The 22,487-nt window shown below is 43.3% G+C and overlaps 1 protein-coding gene across 3 annotated transcripts; it reads left to right on the top strand.

The window, feature by feature from the left end:
• The first annotated feature begins 1,152 nt into the window (after nucleotides 1–1,152).
• PRPSAP2 (phosphoribosyl pyrophosphate synthetase associated protein 2) lies at nucleotides 1,153–17,196 on the top strand. 3 transcript variants are annotated; one of them, XM_080386573.1, is made up of 12 exons: nucleotides 1,153–1,296; nucleotides 3,721–3,840; nucleotides 4,433–4,583; nucleotides 5,719–5,771; nucleotides 5,892–5,958; nucleotides 6,931–7,103; nucleotides 8,065–8,180; nucleotides 11,724–11,779; nucleotides 14,146–14,294; nucleotides 15,061–15,131; nucleotides 15,841–15,987; nucleotides 16,510–17,196. In XM_080386573.1, exons 3-12 carry the CDS (start codon nucleotides 4,465–4,467, stop codon nucleotides 16,666–16,668), a joined length of 1,110 nt encoding a protein of 369 aa, XP_080242699.1. In that variant the 5' UTR covers nucleotides 1,153–1,296; nucleotides 3,721–3,840; nucleotides 4,433–4,464; the 3' UTR covers nucleotides 16,669–17,196. The 3 variants fall into 3 exon arrangements, with proteins under 3 accessions (XP_080242699.1, XP_080242700.1, XP_080242701.1); XM_080386574.1 differs by lacking the exon at nucleotides 3,721–3,840 and having other exon boundaries at nucleotides 1,165–1,296; XM_080386575.1 differs by lacking the exons at nucleotides 1,153–1,296; nucleotides 3,721–3,840; nucleotides 5,892–5,958 and having other exon boundaries at nucleotides 4,506–4,583.
• The last annotated feature ends 5,291 nt before the right edge of the window (nucleotides 17,197–22,487 follow it).

Below are 22,487 nucleotides of genomic sequence, written 5' to 3'. Positions count from 1 at the left end.
CATGAAGCAATAAGAAAATATTGTGAAATACGGGGAAACACTGGCCTGTGAATATCTCAAATGGAAAACACAGCTCATAATGGCAGAAACCGCAGTTTCAAAATATGAATATAAATGTGCTCCTTTTGCAGGCAAGATTGGAGAGCAGTCCCGGCAGCTGTGGCATTTCTTCCTCTTTCACGGTATGACCAGCACAAACAGGGCTCTCTACAGGGGTGCTCAAGGCCTTGCTCCAATGCACCTTGCAGTCCGGCAATAACTAAGCTTAAATGCTTTTTGTCAGAAAAACTGCAACAGAAAGTACCCAATTTGTACCTTTACGCTAAACGTTAAAATTCTGATCCATAACATGCTGTTCATCTTGGGCATACTGAAAAGTGTAATTTAAAACAGCTTCTAGCTACCCAGGTAGTGGGAAAACATGGTGCTTGTTTTTTTATTTAGAAGGTGGTGGGCCCTGGCAAGAGCTTTGTCCTCCTGTGTCTGTGCAGGGTGACTGTAACTTCGTCAAAGCAGTGAAAGGACCCAACTTTTATCGTGGGTGCTGTCATGTGTATAGCTGGGCTTTTAAACAGGGCAACTAAAATAAGTGTCTTGCTGCAGATGTCAAATGCATCTTCATCCAGTTTAACCTATGTATATTGCAAGGAGGGCCCTGATATGTATCAGGGCCAAATTACGTATGCTCTTGACAACTGAGACCACTGCTTTGTTTCTCTTCTTTCTTTCCAGAAAAGCTTCCTTCTCTACAAACACCGCTGGGCCCGATGGCAAAGGCGGTGCTCGGCGGGGCTGGTGAGGACCCACCGCTGTGGTGGCGGTGCCCGGAGCAGCGTGGTGCTCGGCTGTCCCTGACAGGGACGTGATGCGGGACCTCCGCTCCCCGGCACCCCGCAGACTGGTTTACTCCATATAGACTTTGCATCGGAGCTCTCCCAACCCTGCTGGGGGGCCTTACCCACCCATCGTGGTCTTTTCTTATTTTTCTGGGGGGGAGGTGGGAAAGCTGAACTGCGGCTCTGGTACTGGGTCCCCCCAGCAGGTCGGAGGCCGGGGGAAGATGGCGGCGTCTCCCCTCAGCCGCCCCGGGGCCGTGGCGGGAAGCGGGGCGGGGGGGGGGGGGGGAGGAGAGCGTCGCCTCGCCCCCGCCCCTCGCGTGCCCGCCCTCCCTCCCGCCCTCGCCGCCATCTTGCAAGCAGACAACCGGAGGGGCTGAGCTCCGCCGCTGCCTCTGCCTCTCCCCCTCCCCTCCGGCCGGGCTGCCTTCTCCCGGGGCCGGGGGGCCGGAGCCGGCAGGTAAGGCCTTCAGAAAGGGGCACGCCCGCCCGCACAGCCCACTTCAGCCGGCTGTGTGAGGGGAGGACATCCCCCTTCCCCAGCGCCTCTCTCCCCTTCCCCGCACAGGTTTCCGCCGCCTGAGGAACGGGCTTCGTCGCCCTCCCCTCAGGGCCCCTGTGGGAGGGGGCCCTCTCCTTGGCGGCCCCTTTCCCGGGCTGCTCCGGGCTCCCCGCCGGCCGCCAGCCCTACAGGTGAAGGGGAGCGGCGTGCGCGGAGCCACGGCGGGGGCTGCGGCGTGCCCAGGCCTCTCCCCTCGCAGGAGGGAGCGGATTGTCAGGTACCTCGGGGAGCCAGGGCCGGCTTCCCCTCCCAGGGCTGTGTATCCCACCTGGAGCAGCTGAAGGACTTGTAGGGAGGTGTGGGGTGCAAGGGTCTGCCCTCTCCGTTTAGCCCAGGGGGATAGGTTAGTGTGGAGGGCCCTTCAAGGCCAGGGAAGTTCCCTGTGGAAAGATGGGTGAGAGGGTTGAGCTTCCCTCCAGCCCGTGGGCATCAATTATTTAGTACCAGGGTTATCCTGTACAGTTATTCCTGCCTCTGTTGCTTTCTGTGTGAATGTGCTCTGTTCATGGAGGTGTAAAAGCCAGTAGGAGTAGGGCATCATGCGTACCCAGTCCAGTAATTGTCATGTTTATCATGATGTGTCTGTGTAACTGCAGCTCAAAAGAAAACATAGGAGTTCGTGGGCTGCAGCCTGCTCCGGTGCATGTGTTCTCCCAGATTTGATGCAGGCTTGGAAGATTTATCCACCTCAAACCAGAGGATTATGGTCCCGTGTACCCTTGTGGAGTCATGTCTTTACACATCTAATAAAGTTTTTTGAGCTTGCCATCATCCCAACACCTGTTTCAAGGCTGATACATCAATATTACTCTATAAGTGCCACTTCTTCCCCCGCCCCCATCTGTAGCCCACTCGTTGCTGCTGAAGTACATCCACAAGGTAGTCATTGGCCTGTGGTTATCTGAAGAGCTATGTTCGGTGTTGCTTGTGAATATGTCAGTATCTTATTGAGGTGTAAAATGCACCCTGAACAATAATCAGGAACCGACAACTCTTGTCTTTCAGCAGATCTCTTAATTCTCCTCATTTCCCTAATCCATGGAGCAAAGACAGTAACACAGTTGGAAAAAACTCTCCAAAACACCCTATGAATGTTTTTAGTAACATTGGAAGTTGTCTCTATGCTGCTCCCATGTAACCACACAAGCAGGGTGCTTTCAGGTGGTGTTTTGAGACCTAAATGCATTTTTAGTGCATACTCACTTTGTTGGATTTAAGATGTGTCTTTAACACCATTATGAATATTTGATGAGTGATGGCCATTAGTTAACAGCTGGGAGTTACGGAGAGTAAGTGTGCAGCAGAACAAAGGAAGAAACACTAGCCAAGGGATGGGTTTCTCCTTAAATTGTTGGGTACTTAGTTTGGGGGGGATATAGTGATATAGTTGAGCTTTAGACTGGATGCCTGTAACCATAACTGCTTTCTAGGATTTTTTTTTTTTAAATTGTCTTGTCTGAAAGAAAGGGGTGAAAGGGGTAGAGTCTTGCTTTAAGTGGTATAGGGGGTGCCACCAGGTTCTAGTAGAGCTGAAACATCTAGGTGTTCAAATTCTGTTACTAGCGCTCTCTTTGTGCACGTTTTGGAAGTTTTGATGACAAGCAGGTTTTCGTACACAGCAGTTGTGTGTAGCTCAGCCTCTTCATGAAGAGATTTGTTGTTAGGATGTTCCTGACTTCGCTTTGGCTCTTAATTGAGAGTGAATCGGGTGCAGTTTCTGTGGCAAGGTCAAACTGAGCAAGAGTGTGTGTAGTTGCAAAGGTGGGCTGAATGAGTTTCTTATATAGAGCTAGCCAGCTGTTCCTGTAAGTATGAAAACTTGTTTTCCATTTAGATGCTGTTTTGGAGTACGTAATAGTACCATCAGTTTTTTATAACAGATAACCTGTGACTATTGGATAATTATATTTCTCAGCAGGGGGATGTTTACCAGGAAAGAAGCTATTGCTTTATCTAACTTCCCTTCACTTTGTTTTGAATTATGCCACTTGTATTTGATATTTTCGGTTTCGCATGTAATGCTGAAATGGATGACGAAGGAGTGGGCTATTTATACAGCAGAAGTGAAGTGCAGTAGCCTAGGAATTTTTGAGTGGAGTGTTACTTTGATCTATCAGTGGCTGCTGGTCAATGTGTTGTTTTTTTTCTTTTATTTGAATAAAATGTTATAGTAGAAGAAGTCATGAAAATGTGATGTTACAAAGGATAAAAGGTGTCAAGATGGAATCCCATCAAATCCTTGGTGAGATTAGTGGTTTGTGCCTTTATTTGGAAAAAAATTTGTATATATTTCCTTTTGATATTTTTCTCCTGTTTTCACAGGAGAAATATTAGTATCAAAGAATGACAGCTACTGCTTCACCAAGTGGATGCATTGTGCAAGAGGTCATTATTTACAGCTACCAGCTTTATTGAACTCTTCCTTACATTTCATCCTTATTTGTAAGTTTATAATTTATTGCAAAGTGATGGAAAGATATGCAGCTATGGAAATAGACTCTTGTAGCCAGTTTAGCAGAGCCAGGACCCAGGAACTCTGTTCAGCTCAATTCTACCTCTGACTGGCTTTGTGATCTTGAAAAAGTCAATAAATGTTGCTGTGTTTTGGAAAATGAACTGGACAAGTTGATGGAAAAGAGAAACAGTATTACTAGATGGTAGGCTGAGGAAAACATTTTAAAAAAGGAAAAAATGTTGAAATTCAGAGGTTGTCTAGGGTGGGGTTTGGAGACCTTGAGGGAGGCATTCTGGTGGAGGGCATGTAAAGCTTGGGGGCAGGAGAAGGAAGGCAAGGCAGGCTGGAGTCCCTTTCTTTGTGCCTTATTGGTGGGTACGCTGAGCTGGGTCAGTAAACAGTATGGCTTGTAGGTCACAACATTCTGTATGGATATATTCATGGTACTGTTAAAGTGGTGATAGATATTAAAGGTGCTGGAAAATACAGGCTTATGAGAAACTCATCACTTTCTAAACAGAGCAGATTTGTTTTTTGTTTTTAACAATGTGGCTCTAACAGACCTTTGATCTCTTGCAGTCTTTTAGAAGCGGAAAAACAACTTAGGTTTGATGTTTTGTGTGTCATCAACTGAAATTGGGGCCATCATGAATATAACCAAGGGTGGACTGGTGCTGTTTTCAGCTAATTCCAATTCGTCATGCATGGAACTATCGAAGAGGATTGCTGAGTAAGTAAAATCTCCTGCAGGGCAGCTTAGGATCTTGGTGTTGTTATGATGGGACTTATTTTACTAAAGACTGATTTCTCTGTTTAAGGACAGTTCCATGGGGAAACTGCCATGGTTTGCAAGAACATCTAGTGTGCTGTATTGCACAGTGTGTTTCAACAGGTCAATAACAAAGGAAATAACTTGTGTTTAAATTGTTTGATGGCAGGTTGTGATTGGCTGCAGTATTTTAGACACATGGGAAGGCTAATGTTTGGATAGCATTAAATAGTCATGGCAGAAGTTTTTATCGTTTACTTATTCTATATAGCGGAATTTTCTTAGATGGCAAAACTGCATCCTGCTCACTGTGTGTTTTAGGTGGGAACATTTGTTGAGCTTTAAATGCATGAATAGCTTCAGCAAAACTTTTATGATGTAAGTAAATTTTTACCATGCTACTGTAATGGTATTAGGATGCATAACATAACCAGGAGTCTTGCACGTGATAGTTTCTTCCTGAGGCTTATGTACCCATGGCTAGGTGTAGATAGGAGGAGAAAGGAGAGTGCCAAGGAACTCGGGTTACACATGGCAAGGACTTGGGCATAAGTGCACAGCATACTTGGCTGTCTCCTTTGTTTAGTGATGGGGGTCTGTTCTAGTACTAAAGTGGAATAAATACAGCAGACATTAGTCTTCCATTATTCATCTAGTAGAGCTCAAAAGTATTTCCTATTCTCTATGTTGATGTTTTTTCTATAGAGAAGAGCGATGTAGAAATGGTCTTTTAAGCATTGTGTGTGTTGCCATGCATATGTACATATCTATGGCAACATATATAGAAATATGTATTAAAAAATAGAAATTGTTACATGATTTAGTATTCATTATTTTTTTTCTGCTGCCTGTTCTTCTGAGCTTGACTTGATAACGAGTTTAGCTTAGCCTGCAGTGGAGCTTCTGGAAATTGTAGCTGCTTTATTAAGAGGTTTTCACTATAATTACTGGTTTTATGGTGTGGGATTTTCTTCCCTTGGTTTTCTTGTATGAAATACAGCCTTTTCAGTAATTGTTTTGTTGTATGGGCTTTGCATTTGTTTTGCTCTTCATATTCCCATATTGACTTCTACTTTTCTTTTTTCTGCTCCTGCAGGCGCTTAGGTGTGGAGATGGGGAAGGTTCAGGTTTATCAAGAGCCAAACAGAGGTGAGCATTTAATTGGCAAACCTGGAACTTGCCTAACTGTGATGTGCATGTATTGGCTACCCTTTTCTTAAGAGTTTGAGTTTTGCTATTGCAGATATTACATATTTCTCTTCTTGGCAGAAACAAGAGTGCAGATTCAGGAGTCTGTGAGAGGAAAGGATGTATTTATCATCCAAACGGTTTCAAAGTGAGTAACTGTTTAGACACTGTGCTAGCATTTTGACATGGACTGTACATAGGAATGCTTCTGGTTTAGATTTTCTTCGCATTTTATGTATATGATGCAGTATAATAAGCTTAGATTACCTAGATAGAGGCTTCTCTTTTTTTTGTTGTTTTGGTGTTTTGGGGTTTTTTGTATGTTCACAATGAAGACTTCAGCATAAGCTAACTGCTCTTGTTTTAGTTTTCAGTGACTATGTCAATGAAACTTTTTCCTGGGTCTCTGCATTCATTTGTTAAGTGCATGCTTTTGCTTATCTTACTCTCTTTAAATCCTTTCCTTTTCAGCTACCTGTCTCCAGCACCATTACAAAACTCTAAATATAGGAGGAGCATTTCCTAGGCAATGTGTCCTGTGATTCAGAAAAAAACTTTTTTTTTAACGTGAAAAGAACTTTACAAATTCTAAGTCTTTTTTTAAATGGCAACAGAAATAGCAGGGCTCTTAGTTGATGACTAGTTCTTTTCTGAAAAGATACCCTCTCAATCTTTCCATTTAGGGCAGAAAATGGATAGTAAATATTTAGCCTGCTGTTGGCTTGAATAAGAGGAATGTGTTGTAAAATGTGAATTTTTTTTTTTAAAAAAAGCTTACCTATATCAAAAATACACACATATTGGTTTGTGCACGGTAGAAGGAGATGTTGGAGATAAATTACAGACTACTTTGTTACAGCAACACAGTATAACAAAAACTGCTGAATTGCCCAAAGTAGCCAAGTGAAAAAATGAATGAAGTGTAATTCTAGTGAAGAATTAAAATGCTGGGCCCAGGGCAATTACCATCCTGAGGTGCACAGCTGGATTCTTAGTGAAGATTGCTCAGTCACTGTAGGCTCCACTACCCAGGAGTGAAATTCCTGGAGTGGGTATAAGTACTGTGTTGAATACAGGATTTTTATGCATGAGATACAGAACTAGATGCTTCTCGTTCCAGGGATGTGAATACTACGATCATGGAACTCCTCATCATGGTGTACGCTTGTAAAACCTCCTGTGCCAAAAGCATTATTGGAGTGATTCCTTACTTCCCGTACAGCAAACAATGCAAGATGAGGAAAAGGGGCTCTATTGTCTCTAAATTACTGGCTTCAATGATGTGCAAAGCTGGTAAGAATGCAGGCTGTTATGAAATAATCAGGGCAATGGGGGCTTCCGCTGTCACCTTGCAGGTTTTGAGAGGTCTCTGCAGAGAGGTTGTTTAAAAATAACTGCCAAGTTTTTTGTGCATTTAAAACCCACATAAGAAAGGAGAATGTCATTAGAAATGTTTCCAAATTACGAGTTTGTAAAAAAACCCAAACTTGTAACAGCCATCTTCCATTGTGTCCTACTAAGCTGGCAAGATCAGTCTGCTGGACTCTGCTGCTTTGGGCCATGGTATCCATCTCTCATAATACTGTTGTCTGCCTTTGTGACACTCTCAAACAGTTGTGCCTTGTCATATCTATTCTTTTTTTAAACTATTGGGTGAATGCACTTTGTTTCCATCCTTTAAGTTTGAGATAACATGGGAGAATGGGATGATTCATTTTCACAGCCTTGTAGCACGTTTTCTGCTCCTTTCCTTTTGCTCCTGTCCCTGGGAAAAATGGGCAGCTACAATGGACACTGGGATCTGGTTTCTTATTTGGAGAGAAGTGTTTTGATGATTATGATTTGGGCCCATTTTTCAGGAGTTCAGAACTCTAATGCTAGCTGTGCTGGGGTCTTGCTATGTGGCATAGGACAATTTATCTTACTAGTGCTTCCATTTTGTCATATGTTGAATGGAGAAAGATCTTGCCTGCCTCAGTGTGGCACTACTGAGTCAGTTATGTAGTGTTCTGAGGTTCTTTTAAAAGCAGCACTGTAGAAATCGTGAAATGTGATAATGCTGCTGTACTTGAGGCACACAGTTAATATGGTACGTACATTCACTAAGTATAGTATTCTTGTTCTAATGCAGTTTAGAGATTTTGTTCTGGGCAAACTTCAGTGAAACTTTCTAGAGAAACAGAGTGTATCTATTGTTCTCTCTTACTTTTCTTGACGAGCTTCTCCATATGTCTTTTAATTTCTTTTTTAAAAGGACTGACTCATCTTATTACCATGGATTTACATCAGAAGGAAATACAGGGCTTCTTCAATATTCCAGTTGATAACTTGAGAGCATCTCCATTTTTACTACAGTACATCCAAGAAGAGGTGAGGAGGGCCTGCTGTTACAGTTGCTTTTCTAAATCATTTTTTTGTCATGTCTCAAGGCTTCTGAAACAAAGTCCTCTGAAAAGACTAACTCTTCAAACAGAATTTTAAAGGGGGAATGATCATGTTGGGGTAACTGGTTCTTTTCTTCCCCACAGGTTTAAGTTTTGCTTTTGTGAAGAACTGGCATTTTCTTATCCATGCAGTGATGCTGTTCTGTCTTCTTATATATATTCCCATAACCAGTATTAAAAAAAAAAAAAAAAGGGATTTTCTTGCTCTTGATGTCCTCTTCCTTTCCTGTTTCCAGTTTCCTTGACATTTATAGGATGGACTGCTTGTGTAGGTGTAATTTATACTGCATTATGAAAACACTTTGAAAGTAAAGCTGTAAACTATGAGAGGGCCTATCGGTCATGCTCTGAAAGAAAGAACAGAAGACTTCTTGTGTGGAAATCTACACGTGCTGTTTGTTCAGCATGTCTTGACTTGAGGAGCTTAACTTCTGATGTTCTGTACGTCTATTTCTCCATTTTATTTTTATAAGTACTTTGAGAAGTGCCACCGGTAGATTCATATATACAAATTGTGCAAATTATAATTGTAGGTATAAGATGCGTATTATACTTCTGACTAATGAAAACTTGGGATAAAGCAAATGCTTTTTTCCTGGTGAGAGAAGACGTTTAGCTCACACTTGAATCCAGGTTATTTATTTCTATAGAGATATGAATGTCTCAATTTAAAAACAAATAAACAGAACCAAACCCAAAACCAAAGCAACATGATTTTATTATGACAGTGTTAACATCTGTTTGGGGAATCAGTTACCATTTGAATCCATTGTTATAATTTCTTTTGGTAATAAGAGTCAAAGAGGATGATAGAACAAAACTCCAGGCTCTGCCTTTGCCACAGTCATTCATCATGTATACCAGGAGAGAGGAGTATTGCACACTGTAAGCACTTCAGAAGTTAAAAAAAAGAAGAATAGTGGAAAACCAAATATGCAGACACAAGCAAGTTGTGCCTTTATATGTTGCTTGAATGTATGGAGTATGGTTGTTCACAACATCATGGTCCTGGTTTAGTCTGGAAGCACATTTTGATACATGAACTCTTAATGGTTTCCAAAGAATTGTTGCAGCTTTGAGTCTGGCACTGCTGTGCAGTCTAACAAATTAACATTTGTAGAGATCTGCTGAAGTATGTGTAGAGAGATCCTTTCACATTTTCATTTCTTTGTTCCTCTGCTTGTCCATGAGATGACTTGCTAAAACTAGAGTTGACTGAATGTATCGATCACCTGGGATCTATATTGGCAAGTACGTACCTTCACCAGACAGGTCATATCTTTTCTTAAAAGTTTCATCCAGTGCTGCTCAGGAAGAATGTAGTGTTTATCTTAAGTTCACAGTGGCAGCAGCTTGCTGTATGTCCTGCACTGTGAATGCCAAAGCATGAAAAATGTTTCTAATAGGAGTTGTGGTGGGGTGTATTGAGTAGCATGAAATAGAGTCCAGCTTGATAAGAATGAAGGTCACTTAAAAGGGATTTAACTGAAAGGTAAGAGGATGAGGGCTTGTAGTTGTTCCCTGTTGGAAATTTATGCATAGGTGTAAAGAGAATTACTTGGTGTTCTGGGATGAAGACAGTCCAATCAGTGAAATTAATGTGGTGTAAAAATAATTTGGTGATTCTCCTTTGTATGCTTAGCTAATGTTTGATACTTAGTGACTTCTCTCTTCTATGTGTACATGTTAATCTTAGAGTGATGTAGCTCTTTGTTACAAGGAGTTGTTGATGTCTTACTGTCTTTGGATGACACTTCTAGCGTTCTGACTTCATTTTTGAAGAGCTGAGAACAAATTTGATAATTTGGCAGGGGAAAAATGAGGCAACTGTCTGAACAAGATCAAAGCGCTTATTATGTCAAGTGACAGGCCCTGCCTTGTCCATACCTTCCATCATGTTAATCTTTATAGCCTGTTGTATAACTAAGTGTTTGTAAAGGACAGAACATGCTGAATTCCCAGTATCAGGTGGAGTTAGTAGCAGTGGGGATTATTAATGTTGCCTGACACGTCCTCAGAAAAGCTCTTGTTTTCAGTTGGTTAGGCCCATGCCCAAGTTCAGAACTTTTCCCACAATGTATTTCAGGTAGAGTACTTTTGGAAATATTCAGCCAGTGTGGTTTGTATGTTTGACGATAAGATTGTGGAAGAATTTACCTTGCTTGTGTTTGAACAAAACCCAAGTATTTCTATGCTCTGGATCTGGTGTTTGACATCTGACAGCAAGGCAACGAACTGCATGTCAGGGTATCATCTTCAAAAATCTGTGAAATTACATTTGTAACAGATAATCTGCAGGTATTTTATAAAGAGTCTTCTGTCCCTTAACACTGGGATTCTGAGGATTGGATCTGCTCTGTAGGACTTTGCTTGCTATTGCAGCTGAGAGTGGCTGTGAACTATCGTTACAGTGACTGATAAAAGGACAGAGAGGTTCTCTGTACACTCTGTGGCAGACAGGTTGTCTCAGGGCAGCACAGTGAAGAACAACACTGAGTTTGCAAGGAAGGGGGGTAAGAAGAGATATTGGTAAGATGAGAGATTAGAGGGAGCATAGATTGCTGCTGGAAAGGAGGACTGACAGGGCAAATGGTGGAATACTTGAGAGTTTAGGAAACAAGGAAACATGAGTCTGATGTGGAAGATGTGGAATCAGTGTTTGCAGGGAAAATGGAGATGAACTTTTGAGAGAAGGAGACTAAAATGGTGGCTAAATGGAGATGAGTCTGGAGTGAAAAGCCAGTGTGAGAATGGGGCAGGACAGGAGCAGCAAACTTTGGAATGGATTGTGCTTGTGAAGACTGACTGAAGGACCCATCAGACCTTGAAATGAAACTCTTGACTTCTTGGCCTTACCACTTTGCTGCTGTTGGCGTTTGCAGCAGCATCCTCTAGCGCTGGCTGATGTGGAAGCCGCTTTGCAGCAGTGTTAGACTGTGATGGCAGGATCAGTGCAGCAAATAGGGAATTTTTATCCCTTTTGATAGTCGGTATGAAGAGTCACTATGATGTGATGGATAGGCATTACTTTTTTTGGTGTACTCTGAAAATCAATAGGAAATAGATTAAATGCTGTGTTTTCAAGTGATTAAAGACTGCCATGGGTGGACACAAGACAATTTAAGTTGAACTGGAAACTTCTTTCTTTGATGGTTTCCTGTTTCTTTTAACACTTGTCAGTGTAGCCCTGATGTTCTTTTAAAGCAGTTACTTTCGTGTGATCTACAATATAACATGGTGTTTGTGAAAGGTACAGTTTTTAAGTTAATACCTGAATTTCCTAAATACCTGTTTTTACTGAGCTGTGAACTCTGATCATGTACCGTGGATTCTTGAGGTTGCTTTCTTATGTTAGGTGGAATGTTCGATGCTTAAAATTCTTCTGGCAAAATAAAGTTCTCTGATTCTTACTGAGTTTAAATTTGTCTAAAGATACGAAGTAGACATTGCTATCTGTTATTTACTACAGATACCAGACTACAGGAATGCTGTAATTGTGGCCAAATCACCTGCGTCTGCAAAGAGGTGGGTAAGATCTGCTCTCTTGTGTTAGAGCAGGAAATCTCTATCATGATTTTGTTCTTAGGATCAAGTGAAGGACACATACCTGGTAATTAGAAGATGCAGCCTTCAAATCCCTCCCAATACTGTTAGATGTGTAGTTCTTACATCATTGTTATAATAAATCTAAGGAGAGTAAAAACCAAACAAGTGAAAGGATGAGGTTGATCAATTTGGCTCTTAGGATAAAGGAGGTATTTAATCATATTATATTTCTGTGCTTTTACATTATAAATTTCCTTCTGTAAATGAAGAAAAATTGCTGGAAGTATATTGCCATTAATCCAAAGTATTTGCTTAACATGGTCGTAACTTGGAACATGGTTGATCAGACCCTAAATACAGATGGCTTACCATTTCGCGTGGTGAAACAGGATTTGATGTTGGAGATTATTTTGACTGTGAAGTCCTTGTTGGCTGAATGACTGTTATTAATCCATGAAGCTTTTTGGTTGACTGTTCCTAAACTCTTTGGGATTACACTGCTCTCAGCAGGTGGTGTAAGAGTTGGATGATGGTTTAAGAGATACTGTATTTGCTGTGGTGACAAACCAATAGTTTGTTGAAAAGTTATCTAGACTTTCCTGCCAAGGAATCATGGTACTCTTTGTAAGAAAGGTTTTTGTTGATTTTATATAACAAATCAGAGATACTTTAATTTGTAGAAGTATAGTGAGGGGAACAGTTTTTGTCATCTTTGTTTTCCAGCAGTACTTTTAATGTGATTTCTTTTCTTTTGACCAGTTATTTTACATTTGCTTGTCTTTGATGGTTTCTTTTACTTGGTGTCCGTATTGCCTCTTGGGTGTAGGCTGGCATTTGTTGAGGCATTTTCGTACTCGTCAAGTAATTGTGCATGCCAGCAAATAGTCTACACATAACCTTTGATCAGACAGATAGGTTGCACATGTAACTGATTTGTGTAGGATAGGATCCCAGAGCTGTATTGTTAGCTTCTTCATGTGTACATGTGAGCATTTAAGAGCAGTATTTGAGGAGGTACTTTGTATTTGGAAAAGGGTGATTGAATGTTTCGGCCTCATCAAGGAAAACACTTTTCAGATGAATGCCTACTTGTGAAAGAGAACCTATGCTTGCTGAAGTTCAGAATGTTTCTGTAGTTTCTGAGCTTACTGGAAAACGAATAAATCATTTTACAACATTTGAACTTTACTTTAAAATGCAGCATTAAACTGAGTAATTATTATAGTTTCGTTGATAGGATTATGACTTCTAAGTTATAACTTACTGTTTTGAATCATAGTTTATCTGTAATTAACTACTTGGAAAAAATATCCTAACTGTATGATAACCACAGGGCAGAAGATTCTTCATGTTTAATTAACTGAGCATCATGATGGGCAAGTTATTCTCTGGACTTTGAGTTGTTTGGATAGTGAAACAGGGCTTAAGTGTAAAGGAGGTGATTTAGGCCACAGGTCTTAAGTGCTGATATTAGAATGGAGTGACTCACTCTAGGCATAAAAGAGGCTGGCTGGCTGGCTTAGGCTAGATACCAAACTCTTTGGTGTGCAAGGTAAGGTAGGATGAATCTGCTAATTTTTACTTGCTGCTTCCAGTATTTGGGATACAAGCTCTATCTGTGAAATTCCTATTTTCCTGACTCTACTTTCCCTACTTCCCCAGATAACCTTACACTTTTTTACATAGATTTCTAATTTTAGTTGAAGAAATACCACATGGTGAAGGAACTTCTTGTAAGCTTGTAAAAATCCAGGCTGTTTAACTTTGAAGTATGGTTTGTCAAGTGTGGCAAAATGATGGTCTGGATTCTCTTTTCTGTAGGATTTCTAGGGTTATGTCTCAGAAGTTCAGGGATACTGTCCTTAGTGCCCGTCTTGCTTAAAAATAAATAGGTGGACACTTGTTTCTGTTTTCATGTGAATATTTTTTTCCTATTAAATGTAGACAATCCAGGCATCTAGGCTATTCTTGGCTACTGTTAGATGAGACCTGCTAAAGTGTGGGTGAAATCTCAAGAATGCTGAAGGCTGGGAAATGTTTTTCTGACTGGGCAAAACAGAAGGGAGTAATCAGAATTATGTGACTTGCAGCATTTATCCTTTTGCTTCAAGGCCAGTATGGGTCCTTTCAAGGTTATTCTGACTCTCACAAGCCTGGTGAAAACAAGATACTAAGGGGCAGGTGGGTTCTTCTGTGTGTGTTCCTAAAATTTTAGGATCATTCCATTTTTCCTCTGAAACATGAGAAATAAAATGGAAATAGGTTAGGACTGCATGTATGTGAATTATTTTAAATGTAACGTATTTCTGGTTTTGTGGTTTTCTTTTTTAACCCTTTCCATACAGGGCACAGTCATTTGCTGAGCGCTTACGGTTGGGAATTGCTGTGATTCATGGGGAAGCTCAAGATGCAGAGTCTGACATGGTGGATGGTCGGCACTCACCACCTACGGCCAAAAACGTAGCTGCTATTCATCCCAGTTTGGAGATACCCAGTAAGTAAGCTTGTGTGTGAAAGTTTTCACCTGTTGTATTTTGTGGGTTTGGGGAATGGGACTGGCAGTGATGGACGATCAAAAATGAGTGGTTCTTTAGGGGGAAAAGAAGATTATGTTTTTCTTAATAGGGAGAAAAAAAGATTCCTTTTTGATGCTTTATCCATGGTTTTAGTGCTAGGCTGTATGTGAGTTCTGTGCCCTGGGCAGGAGGCGCTGTGTCATTACAGGCAGTCAGAAAAGCCCTTGGCAGAGGGTCCCACTTTTTTGCCATTTACTTTTCCTGTTGGAATTTTTCTGGGACACAGAGCTAATAAGCTGAACTGAAACTGTTTTTGCGTGTGGCTGTAGCTGTATAATGTCGTGGACCTTGACAGAGTAACTTTGCTGAACGTGGATCTATAACTGTGCGTGTAAAACTTCATTGCATAAACCTTAGCATGGATCTCAGTAGGGTCTGCAGACTGGTTGTATCTGCAAGCTGCTATATTCTCTGAACTAAAATTAAGAATTAATTGAATTGGTTAAAGAATGTGGGTATAAATGAATGTAGTTAATACTTTGGCTAAGCCTAAATCATTTATGTATTAAAATCCTGCTGATTTTTCCCAGTAATGCTGTGATGATTGAAATAGTTGTTGCTTCTTTTCTGTCTATAACAGTGATGACCAACACAAAGTGTATGTTTCCATGCTTGAAGTAAATTGTATAAACTCTCTCTTTATTTCTCTTTTTTACCCCTCTAAAAAAATTTGCCATGAATCAGTGCTGATTCCCAAGGAAAAACCACCCATCACAGTTGTGGGAGATGTAGGAGGAAGAATAGCTATCATTGTGGTAAGTAAGATGCTGTCACTTCTGATAAATTATATTAAAAATGTTAAAGTTGCAGGAATCAAGTAGGTACTCTGCTGTATCAGCAGCTAAACTTTTGTTGGTGGTGAACTTGTGATACTGCGCTTCTTGTACCGTGAGGCAGTATTCTGCAGTCACTGAAGCTGACTGTGTGAACTATGAAGTGATCCATGCTGAAAAGCAGCATTTGGGCCTTGTTGCTATGAATAGACCAGGTGAAATTCTGTTCAAGTGCTTGCCTGAAGGTGAGAAGTTTCAGGTGGTGCTTACACATCAGATTAGGGGGAAATCACCATGTTTCTATTCTGTGAATTTAGAAATGCCAGTGAAGTAGAGATGATGCAGTTATACTGTTTCTCCAAAGCAGAGTGTAATCTCTGGGCTTGTCACAGAAAAGGGCAATTTTCTCTGAGTCTGGTTTTTGAATGAGTGTCGGTTATTTTGGCTTTTCCCTCTTCCCCTCATGGAGCAATCCTTTGGCCCCTTGATGTTGCAGTAGTTTAGGACACACTTGTGCTTTTTCGCACTCACTGTCTAGCTCAGGTCTCAAGAACAGCATGAATAAAAATGTCTGTTTTGCATCGGCTGTAAACCATTACACTTGAAGAAGATGTGGTATTGGTCTGGGTGTGCTGTGCTGATCTGTCTGAAGACGTGGTGAATCTTCACTGACTCAATCTTACTTTGACAGGATGACATTATAGATGACGTTGACAGCTTTCTTGCTGCAGCTGAGACCCTCAAGGAGAGGGGGGCTTACAAGATCTTTGTAATGGCCACGCATGGCCTGTTATCTTCAGATGCTCCCAGGCTGATAGAGGAATCTGCAATTGATGAAGTAAGCACGCATTCTGAGTTTCTGGTCCAATGATTCGGTGTTTTTTAAGCAAGCAGTTTTCTCCTGACTTGATTATTAAAATGTACTGGCATTAAGAATTTAGCTGGGAGATTCCTGGGTTCAGGCTTTTTTACCAAGGAATTGCATGTTAAGAGTATTAGCATCTCTGTGTCCTTAAACTATAGCGATGGGAAACCAGGGAAGTAGTGAGCTGACAGACTGCCAGGATTAGCAGACTTTCCTCTTCAGTGCAGGGGATATTTTTCATACCTTCCTTTGGGCCTGCGCGGCAGAATGAATGGAAGGAAGGGACAGTGCCATTAGTATCCATGGATATGTGCTATCCTATAGCAACACATGGTTCTTCCTAAGATTTTGACCCTGACAGTAATGTAAAATCTTGTTCTTTTACCAGCAAGGGTGGCTTCACAGGATCTGGTGTGTGTACATGCCCTTTTGCAGTTCTAATATGGGGAGGAGGAAAACATAATGGAACTTTCCAATCATTTTTTCTTTCTGTAGGTGGTTGTTACAAACACAATTCCACACGAAATACAAAAACTCCAGTGCCCTAAAATCAAGACGGTGGATATCAGCATGATCCTCTCAGAAGCCATTCGCAGGATCCATAATGGGGAGTCCATGTCGTACCTTTTCAGAAATATAGGACTGGATGATTAATGCTTCTTTAGTCTAAAGAAACATCCCGGGCCAAACTGGAAGTGAACAGATAATGAGCTGTGAAGCATCATGCTTACCTTAATATTTCTATTGAGCCACTTTTTATTTTCTCTTGGTTTAAGTATCAAGGTAGAACAGTTTTTAAGAGCTTTTTTTTTTCTTTGCAGGTGGTTATTTTTTTGGGGTGGGTGGGTGGGGAATAAACATTTTACAAAAACTGTTCTAGTTGCTTTTAGGTTAGTTGCACTATATACATGATGGAAAAAATCCACAAAACACTTGAGGCAAGAATTTGGCTTCTAAATTAAGCATTCCTTTTCCAAAGCTGCTTGCTACAAGTGCTTTAAAAGATAATAAAATGAAGTGACTGTATAATATTTGCATTTTAAAAGCCAAAAAGGTTGTACTGTTGTATGCAGTTCAGTGATTTTGTAGGAGTGCTTTTATAGAAAAGCATATGAAATATGCACCTGTATTTATTTTCTGCGACAAAGAATAAAGACTTGTTTTGTGTGAGCTTTCTAAAAATCTTCATGTACTGGTCACTTGCCTTCTAAAGTGTGTCCCCTTAAAAATGATTTGCAGGTATGAAAGAATTTGAGGTGAATTGATTCTTTTATGCTAATGTGTTACTTTGGAGTATGAACAGGTTTCAGGCTTCTTGGCAGTAAGGAGAGTAATGTGTGTTTTGCTTGTTGTTACAGTGAAATGCCTGCAGAGGAGGTGTAGAGGCTGCTTTTCCCTAAAACTGATACTTGTGGCCATTTTTCAACCTGTCTTCTGCTGAGCAGTCTTGTAAAATGCAAAATGCAACCTTTCACCATCCAGTTGCAGGTGCTGTCGAAGTGTTTTAGTTTAGTGTCGAAGTTGTAATTTGGCAGTTACGGCACACTTCCAGTGCACTGCTTTGCTTTGGGGAATGTGGGAGGGAGCGAAATCTGTGGCTGGATGTCAGGGAGCAATGGGGACTTGGGAATACTGGTGGGGCAGAGGTCCCAGCTGGTAAAATCTGAATCGGCTCATCACAGGTAAACCTGTTTTTTCAGAGGTTTCTGGCCTGGCCTTAATGCATGAATGAGCTAAAAAATATGGCCATAGCGCAGTGCTGAACTTGTTCACGTTTGTTTTTCCAACCGTCCTTACGTACGTGCGAGTGGAGTGGCTGGCTAGCTGCCAGACTGAGCTTCCAGCCTCAGAGACTTGAAGTTCCTGACCTGTTGTGGAGAAACCAATGGTGGAATTAACGGGCGTTTAGGGGTGGCTTGGTCTAATCTCTCCATCAGAATGGCCTAGAAATTAGTATAAAACTTTTGCCATGTTCAAAGCCAGAAGTGAAAATTAACCTTTGACACGATTTCTCTCTGTTTGAGACAAACTTCCAAGGGCTTCAGAAGGTTCATTTGCTTTTGAAGGTAAAACCTGGGGTTTTCTTCCTTCCCTTGTCTGTCTTGGTACAGCGCTGGGCCCAGTGGAGGCGTGTGTCTGAAGAGCTAGATATTGCTAGTAGATCTATAATACTTGATCTTGGTGCATTCAGCAAGTGAGACGGTGATTTTGTTTAGCTGCACGCTTCTGTTCAGATAATGCTGTTCTTCATTCCGTGAACTTATTTTTCATAAGGTTGTTTTTTGATTTTTGCAGAGTCCTGTCCAGAGGGGTATGTTCTGTCTCTCTGAAATGACCAAATGCAAGGCTGTACCTGGTTGTACTTCAATGACAGTCAGTTATTAAACCATTCAGCGATGTTAATAGATATACCAAGCTGATGTATTAACACTTGTATGTACTTTGAAAGTGTTAATGCAGGTTAAATTCCAGCTGAGCAGTGAGGGAGACCTTCAGTTCCTCTCCCAAGTGTACAGACCTGCTCCTTGGTGCGTCGGTGGCTGTTTCAGAGAGAAATATGCTGAGCTGTCTCGGTGATGGGCATATTAGTTGCAGTGTCTTTATTTGTTAGTGAGACCTTGTGATACATGGTTGGAAAGCGTGCTGCCACTTGAAAATGCGCCAGCCAAGCACCCAGTGCAGCCAGTAGTATCATTACTAAATACCCCAAACCATGACATTGAAAGGTAGTTTCCGGCTGCTTGGTTTGTGTTGGCTGTTGGAGGAACAGCTTCATCTCTTCTGTAAGCATTTCTGCTGGCCAGCCCTCACTGGCATGCTGAGGCTCCGCCGTGTAACTCCTGTGTTCGATTGTTGCTTTAGCATGTAGAAACCCCCCAGCTTTGCCTGGTTTTGTGCAGTGTGATTACTGTGTTGTTTAGAACTCAAGAATTTGGGAACAAGTTGCACTCCTAAGACGGGGTTGTTGGTCCTTTGGCTTTTCATGGTGTTGGGAGTGGTTGAAGAGCAAAGCTTGTGCATCTTCACTTGGATGGTTTTTCACACCCCTTTCATTGCAGCATACAACTGCAGAGCTACCTGATCTCTACATGCTTTTTTCAGAAGCAAAATCAGATCACCAGAAATGCTAACTATTCTTAGAGGTATTTCTCTGAGAGCCTTCAAATGTAAAGAACCCTTTAAAACCTCTGCTTTATTCAGCAATTTCTACAGTAATTCACAAGTCAGAGGATCGTGCAAATTTTTTCCAGATTTAGCATCTGCGAGAAAAATATTGGGGTTTGGTTTGCAGTTCATAGAAGACAAAGCTTAGCAGTTTCTTGTCCAGCAATAGCTGGATTTAAGGCACCTCTGCAAGAGGCTGCTGGGAGCCCATGTCCTGAGAGCCGGCATTGCAGAAACGCGTTGGTGGCGGGGGTGGCTTGGGCTGCAGCCGCTGCTCTTTGGGGTCAGTGCAGAAGGAACAGAAACCTCCAAGGAAATGGGGATTAAGTAGCTGCTTGTTTGTGAGACACTAAAATCAAGAGATGCTCGCCTGAACTGTGTGCCCCTGGGTTGCTGGCGGGAAGGGCGGTGGGGAGGCTACAAGGGGAGGGAGGCAGCGGACAGCCTGGCTGCCCACCCAAGCGCCTCTGGAAGGAAAGCTGCTGCCGACTTGTTTAATGATAAATTCCCTCGAGCCACTGACGAGTTACTGATTCAGTGACTGTGAAGCTGAGGATGAAGAGGGAGGCAGAGGGATGATGGAGGGCAATTCCACTGCTGGATCCTTTACGCCTTCGCAGCAGTTCAGTGTCGCTGACCTTGTCGTCATAGTGGTTTATTTTTCCTTAAATGTTGCAGTGGGAATATGGGTAAGAGTATTTCCTCTTGTTCCTTTCTGCTTTCCTTTTTTTAATAGTTATTTTTTTCTTTTCAGGGCTGGCTTTTCTGTGTGAAATACTTTGAAAGCCTCTTTTATTTTCATGTAGTTTGCGCTTGTTTGGGTATTTTGTGTGTTGTGCTGCATTTGCTCTGTGCTGTTGTACAAACCCTCTGCCTCTTTCACCCCCTGTAGAGGGACTCCTGTAGCCTGAGAACGAGCTGGAATCAACCACGGCACAAACCTCTCCCCCGGCCGCCAGTCTGCTGGGTGTCAGCAGATCTGCTGCTGTCTATTAAAGGGTGCTGAGACAAATGCCCTGTGTAACAGAGAGAGCCCTGGGCTACCCACGGTTCCAGACAAAGGCTCTCCAAAGCCATTTATTCTGCCTTGCAGAAAAATCGTAGCCAAAGCCAGGCCCTATTAGCCATCCTGTCTGCTCGGGATGGCGGTAGGCTGGGTGCATCCTCCATGCTTCCCCCTCTCGGGGTGCCTCCTTTGCTATTCATGGCTCCAGGTACTTGGGGTGGCAGCCGCTGTTCTGTGTAATTAAGCTTGTGTTGCAGAGCTCCCATTAATTATCCAGAGTCTCCTGTCTCTTGGCTTCTTGTCTGGGAGACTTGGGTCTTGGTTTCTTGGGGTGTCTTGTCTGGGTTTGTAGGGAAAGGGTGCTCTGTGCTGATCTTTTCTCCTCCCAGTCTTCGTGCAGGGTGAACAGGAACACGATCAGTGGCTATTTCCTTGCTGGCAGAGACATGGCGTGGTGGCCAGTAAGTAGAGACCTCTGTTCCTCTTGTGACACCCTGGTCAGCAGGGACACGTGGCACCACTGTCCCACCAAATTCCCTCTTCCACACCCCTGCTTTCTCCACCACCCCCATGCTGTATACCCCCTCCTGCCAGGATTTGTGTCCTCAGAGCTGTTTCCCTTCTTACTGCACGGTGGATGCTAGAGCCCACCTGGCTGTTGGGTCTCCTCGTAGGCTGCTCTGAACTTGGGGAGGGGTCATTGGAGTCAAATGTCTATCTTCACCGGCCCCGTGTATTCCTGGTGGCTTCAACAAGATATGGGTGTCCCAAGGTTCCTTTTTTCCCTCCTCTTATTTTGGTATGATCTTGACAAACTGGTTGTAGGTCCTTCCTGTGTCTGCCCCTGGCTCCTTGCCACAGGGTCACCTCTGGGCAGGGTGCGTGGTCACTGTGGCAGATGCAGCATCGTGTGGCTCCTCCTCATACTCCTTGAAGACAAAGTCCATCCAAACCCACCAGGGCTGCCCGGATGAGCAGAACACATGGGAGCACTGGTTGTGGGGCGCATGGCTGCCTGGCTCAGAGCCTGTCAAGGGTTTTTCTTGCAAAATACATGCACGTCCCTCACCACACATGGTATGTCTTTGGTCCCACTTTGCTTTTAGCAGTGGCAGGAGGTCTGCGCTCTGCTGCTCCCGTTCAGACATTGGTTTTGCTGCCTCCTCTTTACCGAGTTGCCCCCTTGGGGCTGAGCTGCTGGGGTAGTACCAAAGCTGGTCCAGCTGGCACAACTGCTGTGCCGTGCAGCGGGGGCCGGCGGCCAGGCACCCCACCTGCCGGCACCCGCAGCGCCTCCTTCCCTCCGCAGATCGGTGCCTCTCTCTTCGCCAGCAGCGAAGGCTCGGGGCTCTTCATTGGGCTGGCTGGGACTGGTGCTGCTGGGGGAATTGCTGTCACCGGCTTCGAGTGGAACGTAAGAAACGTGTCGTGTTATTAAGGAAATTAGTTTCTCGAGCTGTGTCATAGCAGATGGCCCATTTTGCAGCAGCGTCGTGCAACGTCTAGGAAGGCTTGGGAGGAGCTGTGCAGGGGGTAATTAACACAACCCTGCTAACTCAGCTTCTCCAGCTCGTGTCTAGTGCACATATGGTGAGTTTAGAGTCAACACAAGTCCACGTGCACAGGGAAACGGACATTTCAGAGCACAGGTTCCTAGTCCAGACCCCACCAGTGAGATGGCTGAATAAGTCACCCATTCCCCACTTCCCCACACCTTGTATCCAAAGTCCTTGGGTTCTGCAGCAAAAATATGGCATTTGGCTGGTTTGGTGCTCAGGGAGTTAGTGGGAAATGTCTGGTTAGGAGCTGAAGGGCTGAGGGGAGTGGGCTTCTGCTGGCAGGGTTGTCGGGGGGGTCTCCACCATGGCCTCGTGCACCCGTGTCGGCTGTCTGAAGCCATTTGGGGATGTAAATGTGCACTCGAGGGTGAGCCAGGGCTGGGTCAGGGCTGGTGGGACGGGGTCCAGCACCGCAGTCAGTGTTGGGCTGCAGCAGGATGAGTGTTTTTTCTGGCTGTGCCATGTTCCTTCTTCCCAACAGGCGACTTACGCTCTTCTGGCACTAGCCTGGGTGTTTGTGCCGGTCTACATCGCCTCTGGGGTACGTACAGCTGCCCTGAGCCTGCTGTGTGGCCCCAGCCAGGTCCCCTGCTCCCTGGAGGGAGTCACCACTGTCCTTTGAGATTCCTTTGAGACTCCTAAGCCCTGCTCTGGGAATACAGCTGTCCCCTTGCCTTCCCTGGGACCATCCCTGGGGGAGGGGGCCTGGATAGGGCAGCCATCGCTCTCTTTTCCCCTGGCAG

The sequence above is a fragment of the Falco punctatus genome (genome assembly GCF_963210335.1).
Source record: "Falco punctatus genome assembly, chromosome: 4".
Lineage (NCBI taxonomy): Eukaryota > Metazoa > Chordata > Aves > Falconiformes > Falconidae > Falco > Falco punctatus.
Note: the sequence above shows the minus strand (reverse complement) of the source record. Positions and strands in the feature narration are given on the sequence as shown.

Bases quoted from the DNA above. Each gene is read 5' to 3' on its own strand.
- PRPSAP2 (XM_080386573.1), top strand. From the start codon at position 4,465: ATGTTTTGTGTGTCATCAACTGAAATTGGGGCCATCATGAATATAACC. The intron at 4,584-5,718 runs GTAAGTAAAATC...CTGCTCCTGCAG, and splicing joins CTATCGAAGAGGATTGCTGA to GCGCTTAGGTGTGGAGATGG. The intron at 5,772-5,891 runs GTGAGCATTTAA...TCTTCTTGGCAG, and splicing joins TTATCAAGAGCCAAACAGAG to AAACAAGAGTGCAGATTCAG.